Below are 18,767 nucleotides of genomic sequence, written 5' to 3' on the forward strand. Positions count from 1 at the left end.
GAAAAAAACGTTTATTCACCAATGATGCCTGCATGCATAATGCTGTCACCTTGGCACTGGTGCCACCTTGCAATAAAACAGGCAGTGAAGCACCGGGCACAGTGGGTTTAGCTGGATGACATATTCTGCCAGTAAAGCACATTTGTTTCAGAGAACAGGTATTTAGGGGGATGTTGGAGAGTGGAGAAGTGAAGACTGGTCTGACCAAGCTCATTAAACCCACTTGGTGTTCTTTAATGTAAATCTGATGTCAGCACTTAGTCCGATGTCTCCGTGCAGAACCTGAGTGGATGGATGCCACAGTGCTTAAACTGCATACCCCTTTAGACACAAAGCTTCTCATATTATAGTCTCCCTGGTTGTAGGGCGCACTGCAACAAGACACCATGCTATTTCAGTTCAGGCTTTGAACTCACACCGATGCTCAGTGTACCTCATTATAATGAGTGTATGGGATTTTGGGTCAAGGCAGATGAAGTGATACACATAAAAAGAGAAAAAAAAGTAATTACCCAGAGTGTTAAGAAATTGAAAGTGGCCTGAAGGCCTGCTGTAGCACAGAAAAAATACATTTCTACTTGACTTTATTTGACTCTGAGCACACTGACCTCAAATATGTAAATACTGCGTGGACACATAAGTGAAGTAGTCTGAAATTATCAGTAAACAACTTTACATTATGTGGTTTAGCAGGATCCATACAACACTAAAGTGGAGTGTCTGTTGATCCTTTGTAACATGTTGCCAAGGGTATAGTGTGCTATGACACCACAAGGCTTTACAGCTATACAGTAGTGCCTGCATCCATCTGCTCCATCCTACGCAGTATGATCCCATGTGATGCTGTGGACTGAGAATATGCAGCTGACAGCTGGCAAAACCTGCACTCAACTTTCCCCCCCTCAAAAACTGGCTTAAGTAAAATCATAGGCCTTCTGAATGTATTATGCACATCTGTGAATTTCTTAGAGGAACTTTAAATATAGTAAAACACTTAAAAACAACAGTAAATAGTAAAAGTACACACAAACACACACACACACACACACATATATATATATATATATATATAGTCAATAGGAACTTATTTTATTTTTAAATAAGGTCTAATAATAATAATAATCTTAATGTGTACCTGCATATAAATTCGCCCTTTCGCCCAGAGTCATATCCTTAATTTGTTAAATCAACATTAAACTGACTCATGGAGAAACCACTGATCCCCGCAGCCTCATGTGCATTTAATTTTCTCGCAGCTCTTCCCCCCTACCGGCGATTACCCACGTGGGTCTCGTTAATCTGACAGACTGCACATGTTTACTGATTTCTATCAGAATATTCGTGCCTGTTGCTGTCCTGCCTTGCCAGCGGAGGAGAACACCCCTCTTATCATTTAAAGAAATCAAAGGACACCACATTTTAAAACGATCCCAGATGCAACAAGACTAGGCTTTATGTGGATAAGGAAGTAAACCAACATTTGTTTCTCTTTCACTTGATCCTGTACAGTCAGAGGAAGTAACTTTACCGGGAATCAGACAATGTAAGGATTTGTTTCCAGCGCTTTCTTTCAGCCGACTGCAGAGAGTCACCCAAGCTTACCTCGGTGCGCACCGGAGGGGGGAGCAGAGTGGACGGCCAGAACCTGCAACTTTGCTGAAATGATGCTCAACTTTCCCCACCGTTCATTGTTCCCAATTGTCGCAGTAGCTGTTCTTACAGCTGTTAAAGGTGAGATTTATGACTGCTGTGGACGAATGGCAAAATGCTTTCTGATTTTTATTTATTTATCGGTCTTAATCGCTTCATGTGTGTTGGAGCAGACCCAAAGAACGTCTTCACACATGCGGCAGTAACTGGGTTGGAAGTAGCTTAAAGGCTTCAGCTGTGTTTACAAGGGAACATTAATGAAGATGAAATGATTATATATGCTCTTGTATATGCTTTGATGATCTAAACTCACACACAAATTGGATACAAGATTCGCCTTATTGTAACCCCCTTATTGAAGTTAGGATTCTGATATATGTACAAGATGGGACAGCATCCTTTTAGTCTATTATTAGCACTGTAAACAGGCCCAACTGATAGACTATGCAGTTGTCATGTGCATTAGGAGGTCTTTGAGAAGTGAGCCTTAAAAATATAGAAACAGTTTAGAAAATGTTCACATTGGGAATATAACATTTTTTGTTGCATGATGTGTTCAGGGGACTGGCTGTATAAGGATGTAGGGCTGTGTTTTTTTTCCCCTATTTTTTTTTTTTAGGGTTTTATGGTTACTACACATGCCCTCTGCCCATTTCATTGTCCCTCTGTCTAAATGGAAGTGACAGCATGCTCTCCAGTGTGCATCGGGAAGCCTCATCTGTGGGATTAAAGAGGCCTGAAGCTGAGGTTGCACAGCTGTTTCTCTGGTTGTTTAAAGATAACCTGCATTGGGAGCTCTGAAGTCAGTGAGCTGTCTGTCTCTCTGTGATACCAATATCATGCGAAAGACTACTTTCCGAGATTGCCTGGGTTTATATCTGCACATGATATGTGTGTGCATTTTTCAGTATACATATGTGGGACTGCTGTATTTCTGCTAGTGCAGGACTCAGCTGTGCAGCTGTGTTCTTAATGCATGTCTAAGTGATAGAGTTCAGCCTTTGATATCTTCTCTGCTTGGGCTCCATGAATATGCATAGCAGCCTTATCTTTCAGTCCAGTCACAGATGTGCCTGTTGTGTCAGCGAGCCCCTCTGAGGTTGAACATTTATAATAGTAGTTTAAATATTTAAAATAATTCATTTTTCATCTAATGTCACAAGTCAAGATAATTCAAGGAATCCAGCCAGGACTCACCAAATTAATATCTGATCAATAAATAATATGTTCACTGATGTACAGCATCACTGCTGAGGCTTCATTCAAAAACTTTAATTTTTTAATGTTTGTCTCACAGACCAGTGTTTGCTAGCAACATGTGAGTGTGTGAGCATTACCTATAATCATCATCTCAGTGTGAATTATGTCCTTTCCCAGTCAGCTTATGGTCAGACATGTTGCAGACTTGTTTTGAACCTGACTGAGGATTATTTTCCTCTTTGTGTTTTATTATTTTATTTTCCTCTTCATTCCATTCACTGTTTTGATACACCTGCTATGTGATCGTTGCCAGTTAGTATGAGGATATACAGTATTTTAACAAGATAAAACAAAGTCAGCATTTAGAAAACTTTTTATTTTAATTGATTTCTTTATCCTACTGTATCAAACTTGCTAGGATTTGGAATCAATTCCCTCGATTATGATGTTTTATCTATTAATTCCTGTTTTGGCTAAAAGCCAATAATTGTCTAAAAGTGGAAATCTCAGATTTGGATCATCACCAAAATCTAATTAGGTGATCTTTGGCCTAGGGCCTAGATGTTCACCAAATGTAAAAGAAATCCATTCATGGGATATAAAAGGTCTGTTCTGTTAAAATTCAGTAACAACAGCAGTAACACAGTATCCTTTAGTGAAGATGATAACCCCAGGATTCCACCGGGCATGGCTGTGTTGCATTACGGCTGCGTTGCGTTACGCAGCAGATGCGCCGCAGCACGTCCCAGAAGCGGCTCTCCGCTCTTATGGAGCCAACTAAAGGTCATGTCGAGATTTTTTTTGAGGACTACTTTTGCATTCCCTCGCAATATGTTTTGCGTTACCTTGCAATATGTTTTTACCTCGCAATACTTTTCTTCTTTCGCAAAACATATTGCGAGCCATGGCTTTTAGGGGGCTCCGTAGCTCCGCAGTGAATACGCCTTGAGTCTATTTTTGATGGAAGCCGCGTCAAACTGGACAGAACAGATGAACTGGACAGGAAGTCAGACACAGAAACGGCATAGAGAATCCGGTGCAACCCGGCGTAAGAGTATCATAAAATGTCAGTTTGTTTAAACAAATTAAATTAAATGTTTGTTCTGATAGCCCCAGGTTGACAGTTATACAGCAGGGAATAGGAAATAAAACACTGGTGTTCAATTGGATCGCCTATGCATTATGTTTTATTTTACTTTTGGTTTGCCTTAGTTCTGCAGATATGCAAAAATCATGTGTACCAGCCAATATCTATTTTGGCCTGTAATATGAAACTCCCTATGGCATCAGTCTGATCTCTGGAATCTATAACACAGTTTCCGGTGTGCTTTTCTGAATACTACATTTTTAATATCAACTCTGACATATGAATTTTTTCATAGATTTTCCCTTTGCCTTCAGAAAGAAAATTGATTCACATATAGATGTATTCATGAAATATGGTTTGAAAATCAGAAAAGAATGATATATCACTAAGTCTTTGTTGGGGGGACTTACGTTTGCCTTTTTAGATAAGTTATTTTTGGAAGGTAGGGAAAGTCAAATTCACACATTAATTCTGGAGGCCTTCAACATGGAGGATGGCAAATTACGAAGTGTCTTTGGCAGGAGGAAGTGGGAGCTGTCACACACAGCATCCTGTTGGGAAAAACAGTCATCTCACAGATGAGACGAGGGGCTTTTTACCACTCAAACATTCGCCATTCCCTTTGCTGCATCGCATAGTAGTTCGTGAAGAGTGGAAAAATATAATTTCTGTTGAAGGACAAGTATAACTGACACTTAAGAATGCCACTTAAGAGTTATACACTTAGTATTCCTCTGTTTTAGTGCTAGAAATGATAACTACAATAAACAATATAATGTGTTTAATTCCCTGAAATAATCATTTAGCAGAATGGACATTTAATCAGCGACCTGTTGATTTACTATAATGGTTACCATCTGGTTACATTGTATGAAATGACACTGTATGGTCTTTTCCAATCAATCCAACTACACTGAATGCCATCATTAGATTGTTAAATCTGCACTTCATGATACCTAGAAGTGAATGACTTTGGAGGAATAGTGTGTCGGTTTTCACAGTGGATCGTGTGAATAGTCTCTTCAACTTTTACAGACAGGTGAAGCCAGGGTTTGGAGTCGCTTGAAAGGCAGTATGAGCAAAAATGTGCTTAACATAAAGCTGTTAAATAATTTAATTGCTCTCCTCTTTTTCAGTGCAGGAACTACATATGGAAGTTTGCCATATTTGCTGCATCAACAAGTCATTGCCTTTACCCTGAATCTCACCGCCCTTGGTTCCTCGAGATGACCAAACTGCCCTCACCAATTTTTCTGGCTCCCTCTAGCACTCAACTCATCTCCTTTCTCGACATTTTGTGTTGTTTCTCCAGCCATGATCCCTTTGTCAACCCTTCATCTTCCCGCCATGCCCATCAAATGTTCTCAATTAAAGTAACTGACTGATTTTGTAAGTGGCAACTGTGTGCATCTTAATAGCAGTTTTAAAACGTTATACTGAAATGTTGAGTTTAAGCAGTGGTAGAGTAGTTATTGCACTAATCTCTCTTTCTAAATTCTCCCATCCCAGTTGCTGAAAGTCAGAACGTTGCTAAGGACATTGGGACATCCTCCACCCCATCTCCAATTTATCCCACCATCAACTTTCAGGTCCTCAATGTGGACCACGTGTTTCTGAGGCAGGACAGTCCAGAGCCATCAGGGAACTCCAGCCTGAAGGCTCAGACTCAGACTTTTCTCATCACTGGTCCAGGTGCTGGGCTCCTCGAGCCAGCTGTCAATGCTTCATATGGCCCCCTGACTGTAGATGCCCCGATTCCTCCAGACCAGCTCCTCAGTAGGCGCACGATCCTGCCAGTCATTTTGGTCCACCAGGTTCGTTCCTCATCCCCTGTTGTCAAGATTCTCTTCAACATGCCCACAAAAAGTGGTATCACTGTTGGCCAAGAAAGGATGGGGTCAGGAGAAGATAATGGGAGGAAAAGCGCTGGAGCCATGGTAAAGGATGGAGCTCACTGTGTGACGGCTTACGCCTTCTGGGAGACGAGGGAAGTTCGTGGGGCATGCCTGGTGTCTCCAGGTGGATTCTGTGTGGCACATCTGAGGCCAGAACCCGCCTGGTTCAGCTCAGCCAGTCGATCAGGCAGCTCTAGCAGGGAAGCAGGAACAACCGAAGGAATTAAGAGGCTTCAGGGGAACCTTGTGGAGGTCTACTTCCAGAGTCGGAGGGATCAAACAGGCCAGTGTACCCCACAGGATAGCCTGCAACGTGTAGGAGTGGGAAGAGGAAGAGACTCTGGGGGATCAGGGACACCGATGAGGCGGATAGGAAGTGTCAGTCTGCTCAGAACTCCACCAGGGAACCCCACCTTTTTTCGACTGAGGCTGGGGGGCGCCGTGGTGATCCAGACCTCTTCCAAGCCCCTGAAGACCACTGACGTCGCAACTTTCTATGTCTTCCTGGCTAGCACATCTACCCTGGAAAATTTCACTCTCAGGTGAGAGATCTTCATTTTTTTCTTTATCAAGCTGCTTTTAAAGGAATTGTTTGACATTTTGGGAAATAGGCTTTTTCCCTTTTTTGTTGATTTTTATAAGCAGTTGCGGTTTAACGGGGGGTTATGTGCCAGTTTCTTGGCCTTGAGCAGAAATAGTTCGGCATACAACTTACCTGTCAAACCATAAAACAACTCGTTTTTACATTTTTGTTTTTGTACAGATTAAACAAACAAGATATAATGCCAAGCTAAGATAACTGGCTGCTGGCTGTAGCTTCATGTTTACCAGACAAACATGAGAGTGGTTTCAATTTTCTCATCTAACTCCTTTTAAAGGGGAACACAATATCGCATATTCCTGGGGAGCTTTGTAGACATACAGTGTATAAAATATTTATGTTTTATTGTACTTGTTAACTACTCTTTAATTTTCTTGAACTCACCACAGTTTGGATATGGACTTGCCCTCTAGTGTTAGATTTTACACTGGCCTCTGATAGTGTAGGTACATATTGTAGAGCTGTTTTTTAAGTACTTTCGTGCACGTCCAAGTCAGATCTTTAGTCATTTGAGTTCCGTCAACATCCTAAGTCCTTCAGGGGGAGTCCAAGCCAAGTCACAAGTCTTCTTGAGCAAACTGCAAATCAAGATGTCTTTCAGGTCTCTGTATGCTAACACTTCAAAATCGAAGTTCACTTCAAACTTCACAATCAAAGTTGTGTTTATAGTGTTTTTCACATAACTGAGACTAAGTAATTTCAATGTAAAGGCCTAAACATTAAATATTCAAAGTGTGTGGCTAAACAAGTTATTACTTGATATACTAGTTACTTTACTTTTTTTTAAATAAATCTTTATTAAGTTTTAACAAGTTAAATACAAAGTTTTACAAAAACACAGCATGAGTTGTAATTTACAGAGAAAGTAGTTACTTTACCAGGTCAAAACATGATACTTGCAACTTTTGCTCATGCTGCCAGATTTGGATAGCTATTTAGCTAGTCTGTAAGCAATAGATGTCAGTGCTATAACCTGTATCTGCTGTTTTGGTAGAGAATAAACTAATGTTACACTGAACCAGAATAACCACATACTATAGTATGCCAACATCACATTTGGCCCTACATAACTAAATAAAGCAAGAGGTTATCTTAAAATGCCATTCCCAGACAACATTATAATTATTCAACTATGTTGCTGAGTTTGCAGAGGGCAAGAGTTTAGGAGGAGTCACATAAAATTTAATGGTCACTGAAACATGTGAAGCAGAAAAAGAGACTGAAACCAAGTTGAATCATTATGATGTACAGTATATTTGAGCATCTTCATGAAGGATAAGCTCCATGCATTTAAATGGTTACTTAAGGCACTTGAATACTGATGGGGCTTGCCATCAAGGCTATTCAGTAAAATGCTTGAGCGCCAACATGACTTGTGTTGTCTGCCAGTTTCACTGGCTTCATAAATTACTGACATGTTATATCCTGTCTACTTCACCTTTTCAGTTAGTGGGGGAGTTATGGAGAGCACTCTTCCATAAACAGGGAAATAATTGGCAAATGATTCACTGGTTTTCATATCTCAACATCCCACTAACATTTCAACAAGGTTCTCTGGGTATTTGACTTCATAAATAATGCATCTATTTAATGGAGCAGGAAAACAAATAACTAAAATCTTCCTGACTCCTTTGGGTAAAAGTAAACTTAATATAAAAGCAGCCCTGTCACACCGAAACACACAGTTCAATCTGTTTCAAAGTTTCGACTTGCTGCCTTTTGATGCACATCACTGAGTGGAGTAAAATTGTTTTTTATCTGAATGCTTCAGATCAGTAAAGTGTAAAGCCATCACAGTTTGGTTTGTGTTTCCAGTCTTTACTCAGCTTAATGATTTTGTTTGAAACGCAAGACAAATTTCACTTTAATCCCATGATTTAGTGATATCATGCCGCAAACAACATACCAACCCTGCATTAATCTGCAGCGGTATGCGGGCAAAGGAGAGGAATGTTAAGATATGTGTATTAATCCATGGGGCACATACAGTAGTTAAACCTGTGGCTGTGTGTCAGTCAATCCCAGTGCTCCTCTCAAGTATCCGACTTTCCAGACCATCCACAAACACAAACATGCTTACACACACACAAACACACAAACTAAGTGACCTGAATGTAGCTCTGCTAGCATTGTTGAAATCACGTGAGTAAGAGTTGGTAGAGAGACGCTGACCCTTTAACATCTGCTGTTGTTTTGACTATTTGGAAGGATTTACAACTTCTCCACCTGAAATTCCCCAAACTCTGACTCACTGACCGTACCGCTAAAGTTCCTCCAGTCAGGTCAGTGATTTCAGTCCGTGTATTTCTGACCTACTGCCACATCCAGAATGAGATTGGACAAGAAGAGGGGACTGAGTCCAGCAGTTAAGTCCATGTGAGGGCTAGCTCTGAGGAGCTTGGCAAAGTGATTGATTCCTCCTGAGGAGAAATCCCTGCTCTGCTTCACTCTTTGGCCCAAGATTGAGTCCACTCCAGCAGGGTTAGGCCAGATAATCTGTGGTCCTGATTGAAAATGCATCAAGAGGTTAACCCTTTGGGGTAGAGATGATCTGGGCTGACTGCCAGATTAACTGTTTGTGTGTGTGTGTGTGTGGTTTGCAAAGCCATCATAACCACCTGTGAAGCGCACAGGCAGCTTGTAAACACAACATTTGTTATTAAAAATCATCTATTTTCAAAATTGTCATACATGGCGTTACAAACATTTCATCTGATTGATTATCAAACATTTTTTGAGCTCACAAAAAACAACTGGTAAAAAACAACAGTAACAGGTCAACATCAAAAAGTGAAAATATACAATATTGAAGTATGAGCAGAATTTGTCAAATTCAATCTGAAACCAACAAAAAATGCCATGTCCACAAACAACACATTTATAGAAACCCTCCTCCATTTCTTCTGCATGAATGGCTAATCAAATAAACAGGCAAACAACAGAGTTGGGAGCTCTCCAGCTTTCACATTTTTGAAGAAAGAGATTGACTGACTTTGGTAAAACAGCAGTGAAGAATTTAGTTTACAGGTCGATATCCATCCTGTCCCCCACCCGTGGTCATGAACTGTGGGTAGTGACTGAAAAAGACAAAGAGCGAGAATAGAAGTGGCCGAAATGAGGTTTCTCTGCAGGGAGGCTCGTGTCTGCTTGTGGGTGAGAGAGTCAGTGATCCAAGAAGATCCTGGTTTTGAGTTACTGCTCCTCCACACTCAACAGGAGCCAGTTGAAGTGGTTTGTACCCTCTGGGAAGGATGGTCATCAGGTGCTGTTGTCATTGTGATGCTCAGCTGGACAAGCAATAAGAAGATGAGTTACTGGATGTAGGTAGTTTGGTTAAATTGTGATATGCCAAAAATAAATTTCAAACTTTGGATTGATCTCTGTAATAAAATCAATGTTTATATTTATAGTATTTCAAAAATTCATTGAAATTGTACATTGAGACGGAAATGTGAATATTTGAAGTCTGTGTGTCTTTTATTCAGCATTTGTTGAATTGTCAGCGTGTGTGTGTGTGTGTGTGTGTTGTCTGTGAAACAACTCTGACCTTGACGCTGTCTCAGTATTTATTGAATAGTCTTGTTGCTGTTTGATTACAAATCAGTATTCCTAAGTGTGTGTATTTGGACGTGTGGGAGTTCTGACCATGAGGGCATGCATACTGACCCTTATTCTAGTGTGAATACATTGTGTGTGTGTGTCTTTCATCTGCCAGTTTTAATGCTCTTCAACTAATTGAAGACTGTTTTGTTGCTGAAATGACAAACTACAGGTTGTTAAAACAGAAACAGACAGCTTGTTTGCTGTAAAATGGCAGGTTGCCTCTCTAAACCATTACTGGGCAGAAAATATGTAGAAAAATAACCGTTTCTACAATGATTTCCAAGTATATTATGCTAATCTACGATTACTCAGAATCTTTGCTATCACTATCAGACCGTGAAGTGGCTGGGCTAGAGGGCTGCTGCTAGAATGTAGAAAACTGACACTTCTACTAAATCCTAAATTTTTGTCTGAACATGCTGAGGGCAGGAACAGAATTTGTAGTAGACATAATGAAGGTGTAGATCTGGTGTTTAATGGTACTGTATATGTCTTTACCTTAGCATTTGTTTTTTAGTTTTGCTTTTTGCTTTTGTTTCGTTTGGACAATAAGCATCCTTTCATGGCCCCCCGTTCTGACATGGACGTCATACATCATCCCAAGTTTTGGTGACTTTAATCCAGCGGCATTCACAGTTTGCAAACCTAATACAACACCTCATTGAGGTTGAGGTTCTTCAAATTATTCTTGGCATGAATATCCTGCTGATAAAGCTGCAGGAGCTGAGTGATGCTCTTGAGTAAGCATGGGCTGAATTCCCTCTGGAACATTTCCAGCACCTCGTTGAATCCCTGCCATGAGGAAATTGGCTTGTTTTGGAAACCCACGAAGCTCCCACCCCGTAGCTAGGTGTCTGTGTGAGTGCAGATTAGTGAATCATTGCATTTTTAACGTGGATCAGAAGCGTTTCATGTCCCATGTATCTCTTTTCACCTTATGACTCAAATAACTGCTCTATGACGCTGTTCAATGAGATTTGATGCAATAATTTAGCAGAGGGACATCTGCTTTAAAAAAACAAAGGATTGTTGGACCTCCCGGTCTAGTCCATTCACATTAATTATAATAAGCGTTCTATCTCTCCTAGCAGAGTGCTGTAAATGTGTGTCTGAATCAGACATCTGATTAACTGATTCCCATTTCTCCCCAGGGCTAATAGGAATAAATACCCCTGCTAATTCTCAGTCTGCCGGCAGCCTGCGACACATCAGTCTGTCGGTGACTCACCTTGTTGGGCACAACATGAACGACTAAACACACAAACAATACATAAACAAAACATGTGTATGTATGCACAGAAAATGCATGCTTTTGCAAGCAAATGCACACAATCCATAGCACCCTCCCACGCCCTCATGTTTCCTTACCAAGACAACAGATACAAAGAACTGCAAAACATCTTTTATAAAAGCTTGGCTCTGTTTCAGTCTTGTCGTAAATCCAAAAGACAAAGATGGTCACAAATCAAGTATTTCTGTTCAATGTTAGAGCATTATCACATTGTATTGTACAGTGTCCTGTACAGCGCATACTGCACAATATGTGCTTGTTGTAATAAAATCTTTGTTGGTAATAAAAGAAACAAAAACTAAGTACAGCACAAAAAGCTTTCTTAAGTCTTTTTCTTTACTCAACTCACATTAAACCTGAGATAGTCAATGAGACATCTCTCCCAAAGAGCATATGGATAGAGTTCAATTCATGCTTTGCACTAACTGGACTATGTATGTGTGTTTCTGTATTTACTGCAGGGCAACAGTAAAAACGGGCCTGTCATTCAGTGCAGCGCGACCCAGTGACTCTGCGCTGTGGGACATCGTAGTGGAGCCTGGCAGAGGAGCTACTCCCAACACTGTCTCTGTTGTCTGTCAGAGGAAGGTTGCTGTCACTGCAAAGAGGTCAGTCCACTGCATCTGCAGTACATGCAGTGCACAGTGTTAGAGGTTTTTTGTTGTGTTTTGTTCTTTCCCTACACATAAAATATTTTTTATCTTTCAGGAGTTCTTCGGACAAAAAAACATCCTGTCTGACCACCTCTACAGACACTTAATGTCTAACACTCATCTCCAAACTACAGAATATTACAATGATACTGCAGGAACAAGAACATTTCCCAGCTGTGTTTAGTTTTCATAGGATGGGGCACAGCAATGCTCGAAAATAATAGATAGATAATTGGGACATTTTGCAGTTCAGGAAAAATCGACTTTGTTTGACTTAATGCAACTCAGTTCAACTTAGCTTACTCAGTTCCTTTGTTTTTCTATATATTTTCTTAAAATACTTTATAGTTCCCATTTATTACAATGATTACCTTACAAAAGAATCACACAAAATCACAACTGTGTCTGCCACCACCCATCACCCCTGCACTCCACAGAAAAACACATATACACCTGTTTATACTACCTTATACAGAAAAGAAACAAATGAGTTAGTATAAAAGTAAAACATTATGGAAAGAAAGACAAGAGAAAGAGAAGAAATATCAGGTGGAAACGGCTTAAAATTATCTTCAAATTTATAATCCTGGTATCTTGTACTCTCCTTTTTCCTCTCCAAATTCATATAACTATGGCATCTCAAATATATTCTCTCAATCTATACTCCCAGATCTGATCTTAATTCAAATAGCTAGTCAATTAGGAACTTCACTTACTTCCATTAGTTATCATCTCCATTTTGTAGGATCACCAGTTTTACTCTCCAAATTGCTTTGATGTGACTAAAATAAATTGTAAATGAGACATTTCAACAGTAGCAGTATATAAAAGTGCTGCTGAAGTGCTTGCACTTCTATTGACTTAATAGTAAATGAATATTCATTTCATAGCACTTTCACTGCTTGATTTACCTGATACACCCCAGTTGATTACAACAGTTTTGCCTGATGTTGTTGGTGGCACACACTAACAGCCACCTCTGCCCAGCAACCTCCCACCCACACAGGCACACATCGCCTGCTGTCCGTCCGACCCACTTATCCGTAATCATCTATAATCACGGCTACGTTATCCAGGCTTAAGCGCTTGCACGTTCAAAAGGGGGAGATTAGGAAGGAGAGATATTCTAAGTTGCGACCCTTTATACTGAGCTCCCACTAGGACACACACACAAACAACGCATGCAAGCATACACACACACACACACGCACATGCACACACACACACACACACACACACACACACACACACACACACACACACACACACACACACACACACATCCACATATACTCCAACCTCTGCTTTCAAGTGATGAAAGTCCCCCTTAATAGATGGATTTCCAGGAAAAAGGGGCATTAACCCCTTCTGTGTTTCTCTGTCTCGCTCTGACGCAGCCTTGCACAGTATTTTCAGTGAGAATCCTTTCAATCTGTTTAAAATCTGTTCATTTTATTTAAGAAAATAAAGGAAGATAAGGACCATAGCAAAGAAATTAATTGGATTTAGTGTGGAACAAGTTAATTTTTCATGCATTCAGGTCTACTTGCCCATGACACGCATGACTTCAGGCATGTTGTAAAGGTACAAAGACACAGATGAGACATTAACTTTTTACATCCTCCAATATTTCAACAGAATTACTATTTTCTAATTTTGTCTGATTGTACATTTGTCATATGAAGTTCAACTTCTAAGGAGATTGTAAAGTGTGTTTTGCCTTTTTTTCATCTGCCTTTTATTTAGTGGCCTAGAGTCCCACACATAACCTCATAACGCCCCCTTTCAATTCATTTATGGTACACTTCATTCCCACACTGCATCAGTCCTTGAATTCCTTTTGATAGAGCATGAATATTTGTATGTGTTCATATGGATATGTATGTATATGTTTGTCTAGTTGCTGCTGATTTCAATATTTGTGACCTTTTTTTTAAAATGTGAGATTTAGCCACGTGCTGTAGAGGTTCATTGTTTTGCTTTATGCAAAGTTTTGCTCCACTTCAAAGTGCCACAGCTCCATTCACATTCACATTTTCCCTTTGATCTGTTCCTTCTGGCAGGTATGCCTACACACTCTCTACAGCATCAAATAACATCACATGCCATTTCTTTGACAATCCTTTGACCAGAATACTTGGCTCAAGTCTCTGCCAGCTCGCTTAATCTTCCTTCCACACTCTCACCTTATTCTTCCATCTGCTTATGGAAATGAGACCTCTTGTGTATTGCGTTCACTGGTTCAAACTCTACAGTTTGTTTTTCACAAATTTCAGAGTAATTTCTATCTTTTTCATTTTCATAGGCAGTGTCTCTCCAAGGAACCTGGGAGAGTACACACCTAATCTCAGCTCCTTCTGCATTGAAGCATCTTTGTCTCTTGACACCAGACAGACAAAAAAGTCAAATATGACAGTTTTCAGAGGTTTAATAACAAATATTCAGCAGGATTAGATTTCTGTTGGATTTCTAACTGACTGGAATGACACCTGTTTGTCTTGGTCATTTAACTGCATCACTTCTAGTTTTACTTCTTCTGGACAAATTAAACCCAAATATTAGACTAATTTAACTTTAGATAGCGTGCTAACAATATCTTAACACTCACCAATATTACCCTCCAAATGAACACAGTTAAACTTATTTAGTGGTGATTTTGATAAAACTTGAACTGTATATGGGCAGAGACTAAGTGGTAGTTCATGTTTCATTGCTCTCCACAATTGAACCCCTGATTTAAATTCCATTTAGTTTAGTTTTCATCATTCATTTTCCTGTAATATATACAGTATAGCCACGATTTTACTGTCTCTTGAAACAGCATGGCCTATATTTACAAGTACATGTACAGAATGTCTGTTTCTACACTAGACCTGTTATTAGGAATGCTGTTTGTATTGGTTCAGTGTGAACATCCAACCCAAAACACAATATAGTTTTGATTTTAAAATATATGTCTCCAAAAAAATCAGAATGCAACCTTTAAAGAAAATGTAACTTTTTTGAAAGAAGAAATACCTAATTCTTCATCCTACAAATGAAACATGGACTTCGTAAACATTAAAGCCACCCTCGTTCAACTAAATGCGCTTACATATGGTGGCTAATGATAGCTAATGTTAGAAAAGTTCAGTCAGTTCACTGACTTAATGAATCTTTTTGACTTGTTTTACTGTTTATCATCTTGTGGCCATATTGGCCGCTGTTGGGCAAAGGTTGCCAAGGCCTGCTTTAACTTGTCTAACCATATTGTATTTTATATCACATTTTATATCTAAACAGGGGTCTTCTGGAAGTTTTACAACTGGACTTTGTGCCAAAAGATGTATCAGAGCAGGCTGAAAGTCAGACAATCTCCTGGCGTCTGGAGTTACCGGGAAACGTCAGGGATGTGGGCATAATGCGCATCTATACAACTCAGAGAGACTATATAGGGCTGGCACCTCTGGTCATGGTGAGGACAATATCTTTATTCATTTATCTACTGTTTAAAATGTGGACTTTATATATTTTTCTGCTTCTTACATATACCTTACACATAGGAACACTCCATTCCCTGCAGGGTGCATAGTAAATGATCTATTGTATCTATTGTAGTCGTATTACTCCAGATGTTTGAGGAAAGAGGCCCTATAAAGTACACAAAGGATGGGGAAGATCTGTTAATTGTAGACAGACCCTACACAAGGCCACTTGGCTGTGTCACAGGTGGAACATTAAAGTGGGGTATGTAAGGGTCTTCTACTACCTCACTCAGTTTTAATGACATTGGTATTCATTGCCTTGATAAAGAGTTTTATACACTTAACTTCCTGATGATTCCCTTGACAGTTCTATCCACACAATAATTAGTGTTTTTATATGATCTGTTCTGCCTGACATCATATCATACAAAAAGTCTTTAGAAAGTTATTTGTTTTGGCATTCAACTTACACAAATGGTAAAAATCCTCAAAAATGTGTATTCTGGTCTTACAGTTAATTGTTGCTTTTGAAAAGAATGAAATTAATATCTATTCACTTTTGTTACCAATCAATTTTTAAAATTTAGTTTTTCCTCCATGTCAAATTATTATAGGTCTGCAGTAGAGTTCGACAAGATTCAACTCACCTCTGCCTGTTTGCAAAAGACACACTGTGATCGCAGTATTATCTATGATGCATTAATATTATTTTTGATGCTTAGGCTGATTCCCTGCTGCTATGTGTACTCGTCTCAAAAACCTTTACATTTTGAAACGACCACCAGAAAATACAAGGTGCATGTGTGTCTTGGCTGTTTCATGGTACAATAGTTGACATGAATCAAACACACATTGGGGAGGAAATATATTTCATCTCAATCACAGAATTCACAAGGAGAAAAAACAACTTTTTTTCTTCTGTAACAGTGGAGTGAATAGACTTATTTCATAAGCAGGCTGTGGCTCTTTTCCTTTAATGTAAAATTAGTGTGGCTTTATATTTATAGCAGAACAAATTACTGTTACAACCACATGTGATCCACCCCGCCACTACAGACGTAAATAAAAAAAGCCGCACAACAGCAGAAAATGTACATTTATTACAATCAAGGGAAGTGAAGGAAAGCCACGGTGGCTCACAGCAAGAAGGCTGCGTGTTTGATTTTCTGACCTTTCTGTGTGGTGTTTGCATGTTCTTCCCATGATAATGAAGTCTTCATCTCCCTTTCATATAATCCTATAAAGGATTTAGCACTTTGACTCACTGAATGAACAAGTAAATGAAGGAATGACTGAACGAACAATACCAGGTCTTACCACAGAGTGTAAATATAACGCTGTTTTCAGAAAAGAAGCAGATTTAAAACAGAGCTGAACTACTTGAGCTGAACTTGATCACCACAAGCCAGATTATAGCAGAGCTTGCGGAAACATTGGACATCAAGATCTCTCAGTGTGACTCTGCCAGCGCCACAGAGCGCTGATATTGCTTTCTGATTTTGTGCCACCCCTGATCCAGTGGCTTATGTTTGGGTCAGTGTCGCAGTCTGAACTAGATCATGTCCTTTTGGAATTGCGGTCAGCAGCTGTCAAGCCGACAGAGTTCAGAATGTGAAGCTGCCGGGGAACATCTGCCGAGTGTTGCCTGATGCTTTAGTCCACAAGCATCAGGAGGAAAAAAAAAACACTGATCAACCAGAGCTTCTTACACACACACACACACACACACACACACACACACACACACACACACACACACACACACACTCACACACTGCCAATACCTATAAAAGATTAAACAGACGTTATCACAGATCTTATAAACTGGAAAGTAGTTGTAAATCCTTGTTGGAGGAGGAGTATGTATAAGAGCTAAGCTGCTGCTAAGCATTGACAAAGATGTAAAGTACAAGGTGGGAAAATGCGTTGGAAGATTAGAAATGTAATCAGGTTTAGGTGTTTGAGTGGTGATCTACTGTATGGGTGATATAATACAGTAGAGGATTTATTTTCATCCAGGTGCGTGAGTTTGTGAGAGACAGACATGCACTGTATATTATCATCATAGAGATATTATTTTTTTCTTTTTTCAAGCACATCTGTCCAGTTTGTGTGTGTGTGTGTGTTGCATCAGTGTGATTTTAAATGAATCAAGTTTGTGAGCCTGCAAGTTTTTAATCCCTGTTAGTCTTGCCAACATCCTCTGCCTGTCATCTCTGCCCTCATACAAATAGTGATGATTGTATTGTATAATGTATTAGTCAGTCAGGATATTCAAACAAGTTTCTAATGTACGGTGTGCATAAAGCCTGGCTTCTTTCTATATACTTTCACCCTTATAAGGGACTAGTAGATAGTTTTGGTTTTAGAGTAATTCTGCGTTGTTTCATATACTTACCCAGAGTAAACTTAATGATGGTGCATCTTTTTGAATTCTCTGTGTGCAGTTTGAAGTTATACTGAACATGTTGAATGATACAATCAAGTTCAAGTTAACCCATAGCTTAGCTAGTTACTTGACATCTATGGGATCAGGTAGCAGCTCCTCTCAAAGCTGTAATACACCTTCTAAAAAATTATATCCAAGACTCTATGTTATTGCTTGGAACTCTATTGTGTCTGCTGCTTTGGCTGCTGTGGTGTGAAGAAGAAGTGGACTGAATGTTTGATAAACTCAATTCCTTGCTATTTTTGCAAGTACAACATGTGGTGTAGCCGTTCATCTTTGGAAAAGTTTGATGCATTTCCCTATCTTTCATCTGCCATCCAGCAATTAAACTAAACTAGGATAATCTCAGCCTTCAACCTTCAAATGACACTAAAAACAACCCTAGCCCTCTGTCCCTCATTTTCCTTGTACATGATATTGAATAAAAGTGTGACACTGTAGCTAACCCAGACTACTAACATGCTCTTGATCTGCCCTTCTTTCTGCACAGAACACTGACATCTTGAATACTGCGGTGCTGACGGGTAAAATGGTATCTGTCCCTGTGAAGACTCTGGCTGTGGAGGCCGATGGCTCAGTCACTGATGTGTCCAACTACACCAGCTGTAGGTCTACAGAGGAGGATGTACTCAAGGTAAGCCATTAAAACTACAAGCCTAATCAGCTTGGATTGAGATGCTTACTCAACCATTTCCGTGTTGCTTGAAAAAATACATAGGAAATATTTTGGTAGAAATGGCATTTGTGATCAGGAATATACCTGATTTTTGCTCTTGAGCAATTAATTGCACTGCCAGAATTGTGAAAATGCATGCACGCTTTGTTTCATACAGCTGTAATGAAGAGTTTGTTTCCAAATTCCAACCAAAATTAC

At 39.6% G+C, this 18,767-nt stretch overlaps 1 protein-coding gene across 2 annotated transcripts in view; it reads left to right on the forward strand.

Moving 5' to 3' along the window:
• Positions 1 to 1,180: 1,180 nt before the first annotated feature.
• The window catches only part of LOC122865795 (transmembrane protein 132D-like), a 33,125-nt gene continuing 15,538 nt past the window's right edge, over positions 1,181 to 18,767 (forward strand). The window contains exons 1-5 of one of the 2 annotated variants that reach the window (XM_044174664.1): positions 1,181 to 1,731; positions 5,447 to 6,374; positions 11,789 to 11,935; positions 15,263 to 15,434; positions 18,384 to 18,527. In XM_044174664.1, coding sequence (XP_044030599.1) covers positions 1,662 to 1,731; positions 5,447 to 6,374; positions 11,789 to 11,935; positions 15,263 to 15,434; positions 18,384 to 18,527 — 1,461 coding nt within the window. In that variant the 5' untranslated portion in view covers positions 1,181 to 1,661. Of the gene's footprint in view, positions 1,732 to 3,709; positions 3,917 to 5,446; positions 6,375 to 11,788; positions 11,936 to 15,262; positions 15,435 to 18,383; positions 18,528 to 18,767 lie in introns of those variants that run through there. The other variant, XM_044174662.1, reaches the window with a different exon arrangement.

This window comes from Siniperca chuatsi, linkage group LG18 (assembly GCF_020085105.1).
Source record: "Siniperca chuatsi isolate FFG_IHB_CAS linkage group LG18, ASM2008510v1, whole genome shotgun sequence".
In the NCBI taxonomy this organism is placed as follows: Eukaryota; Metazoa; Chordata; class Actinopteri; order Centrarchiformes; family Sinipercidae; genus Siniperca; species Siniperca chuatsi.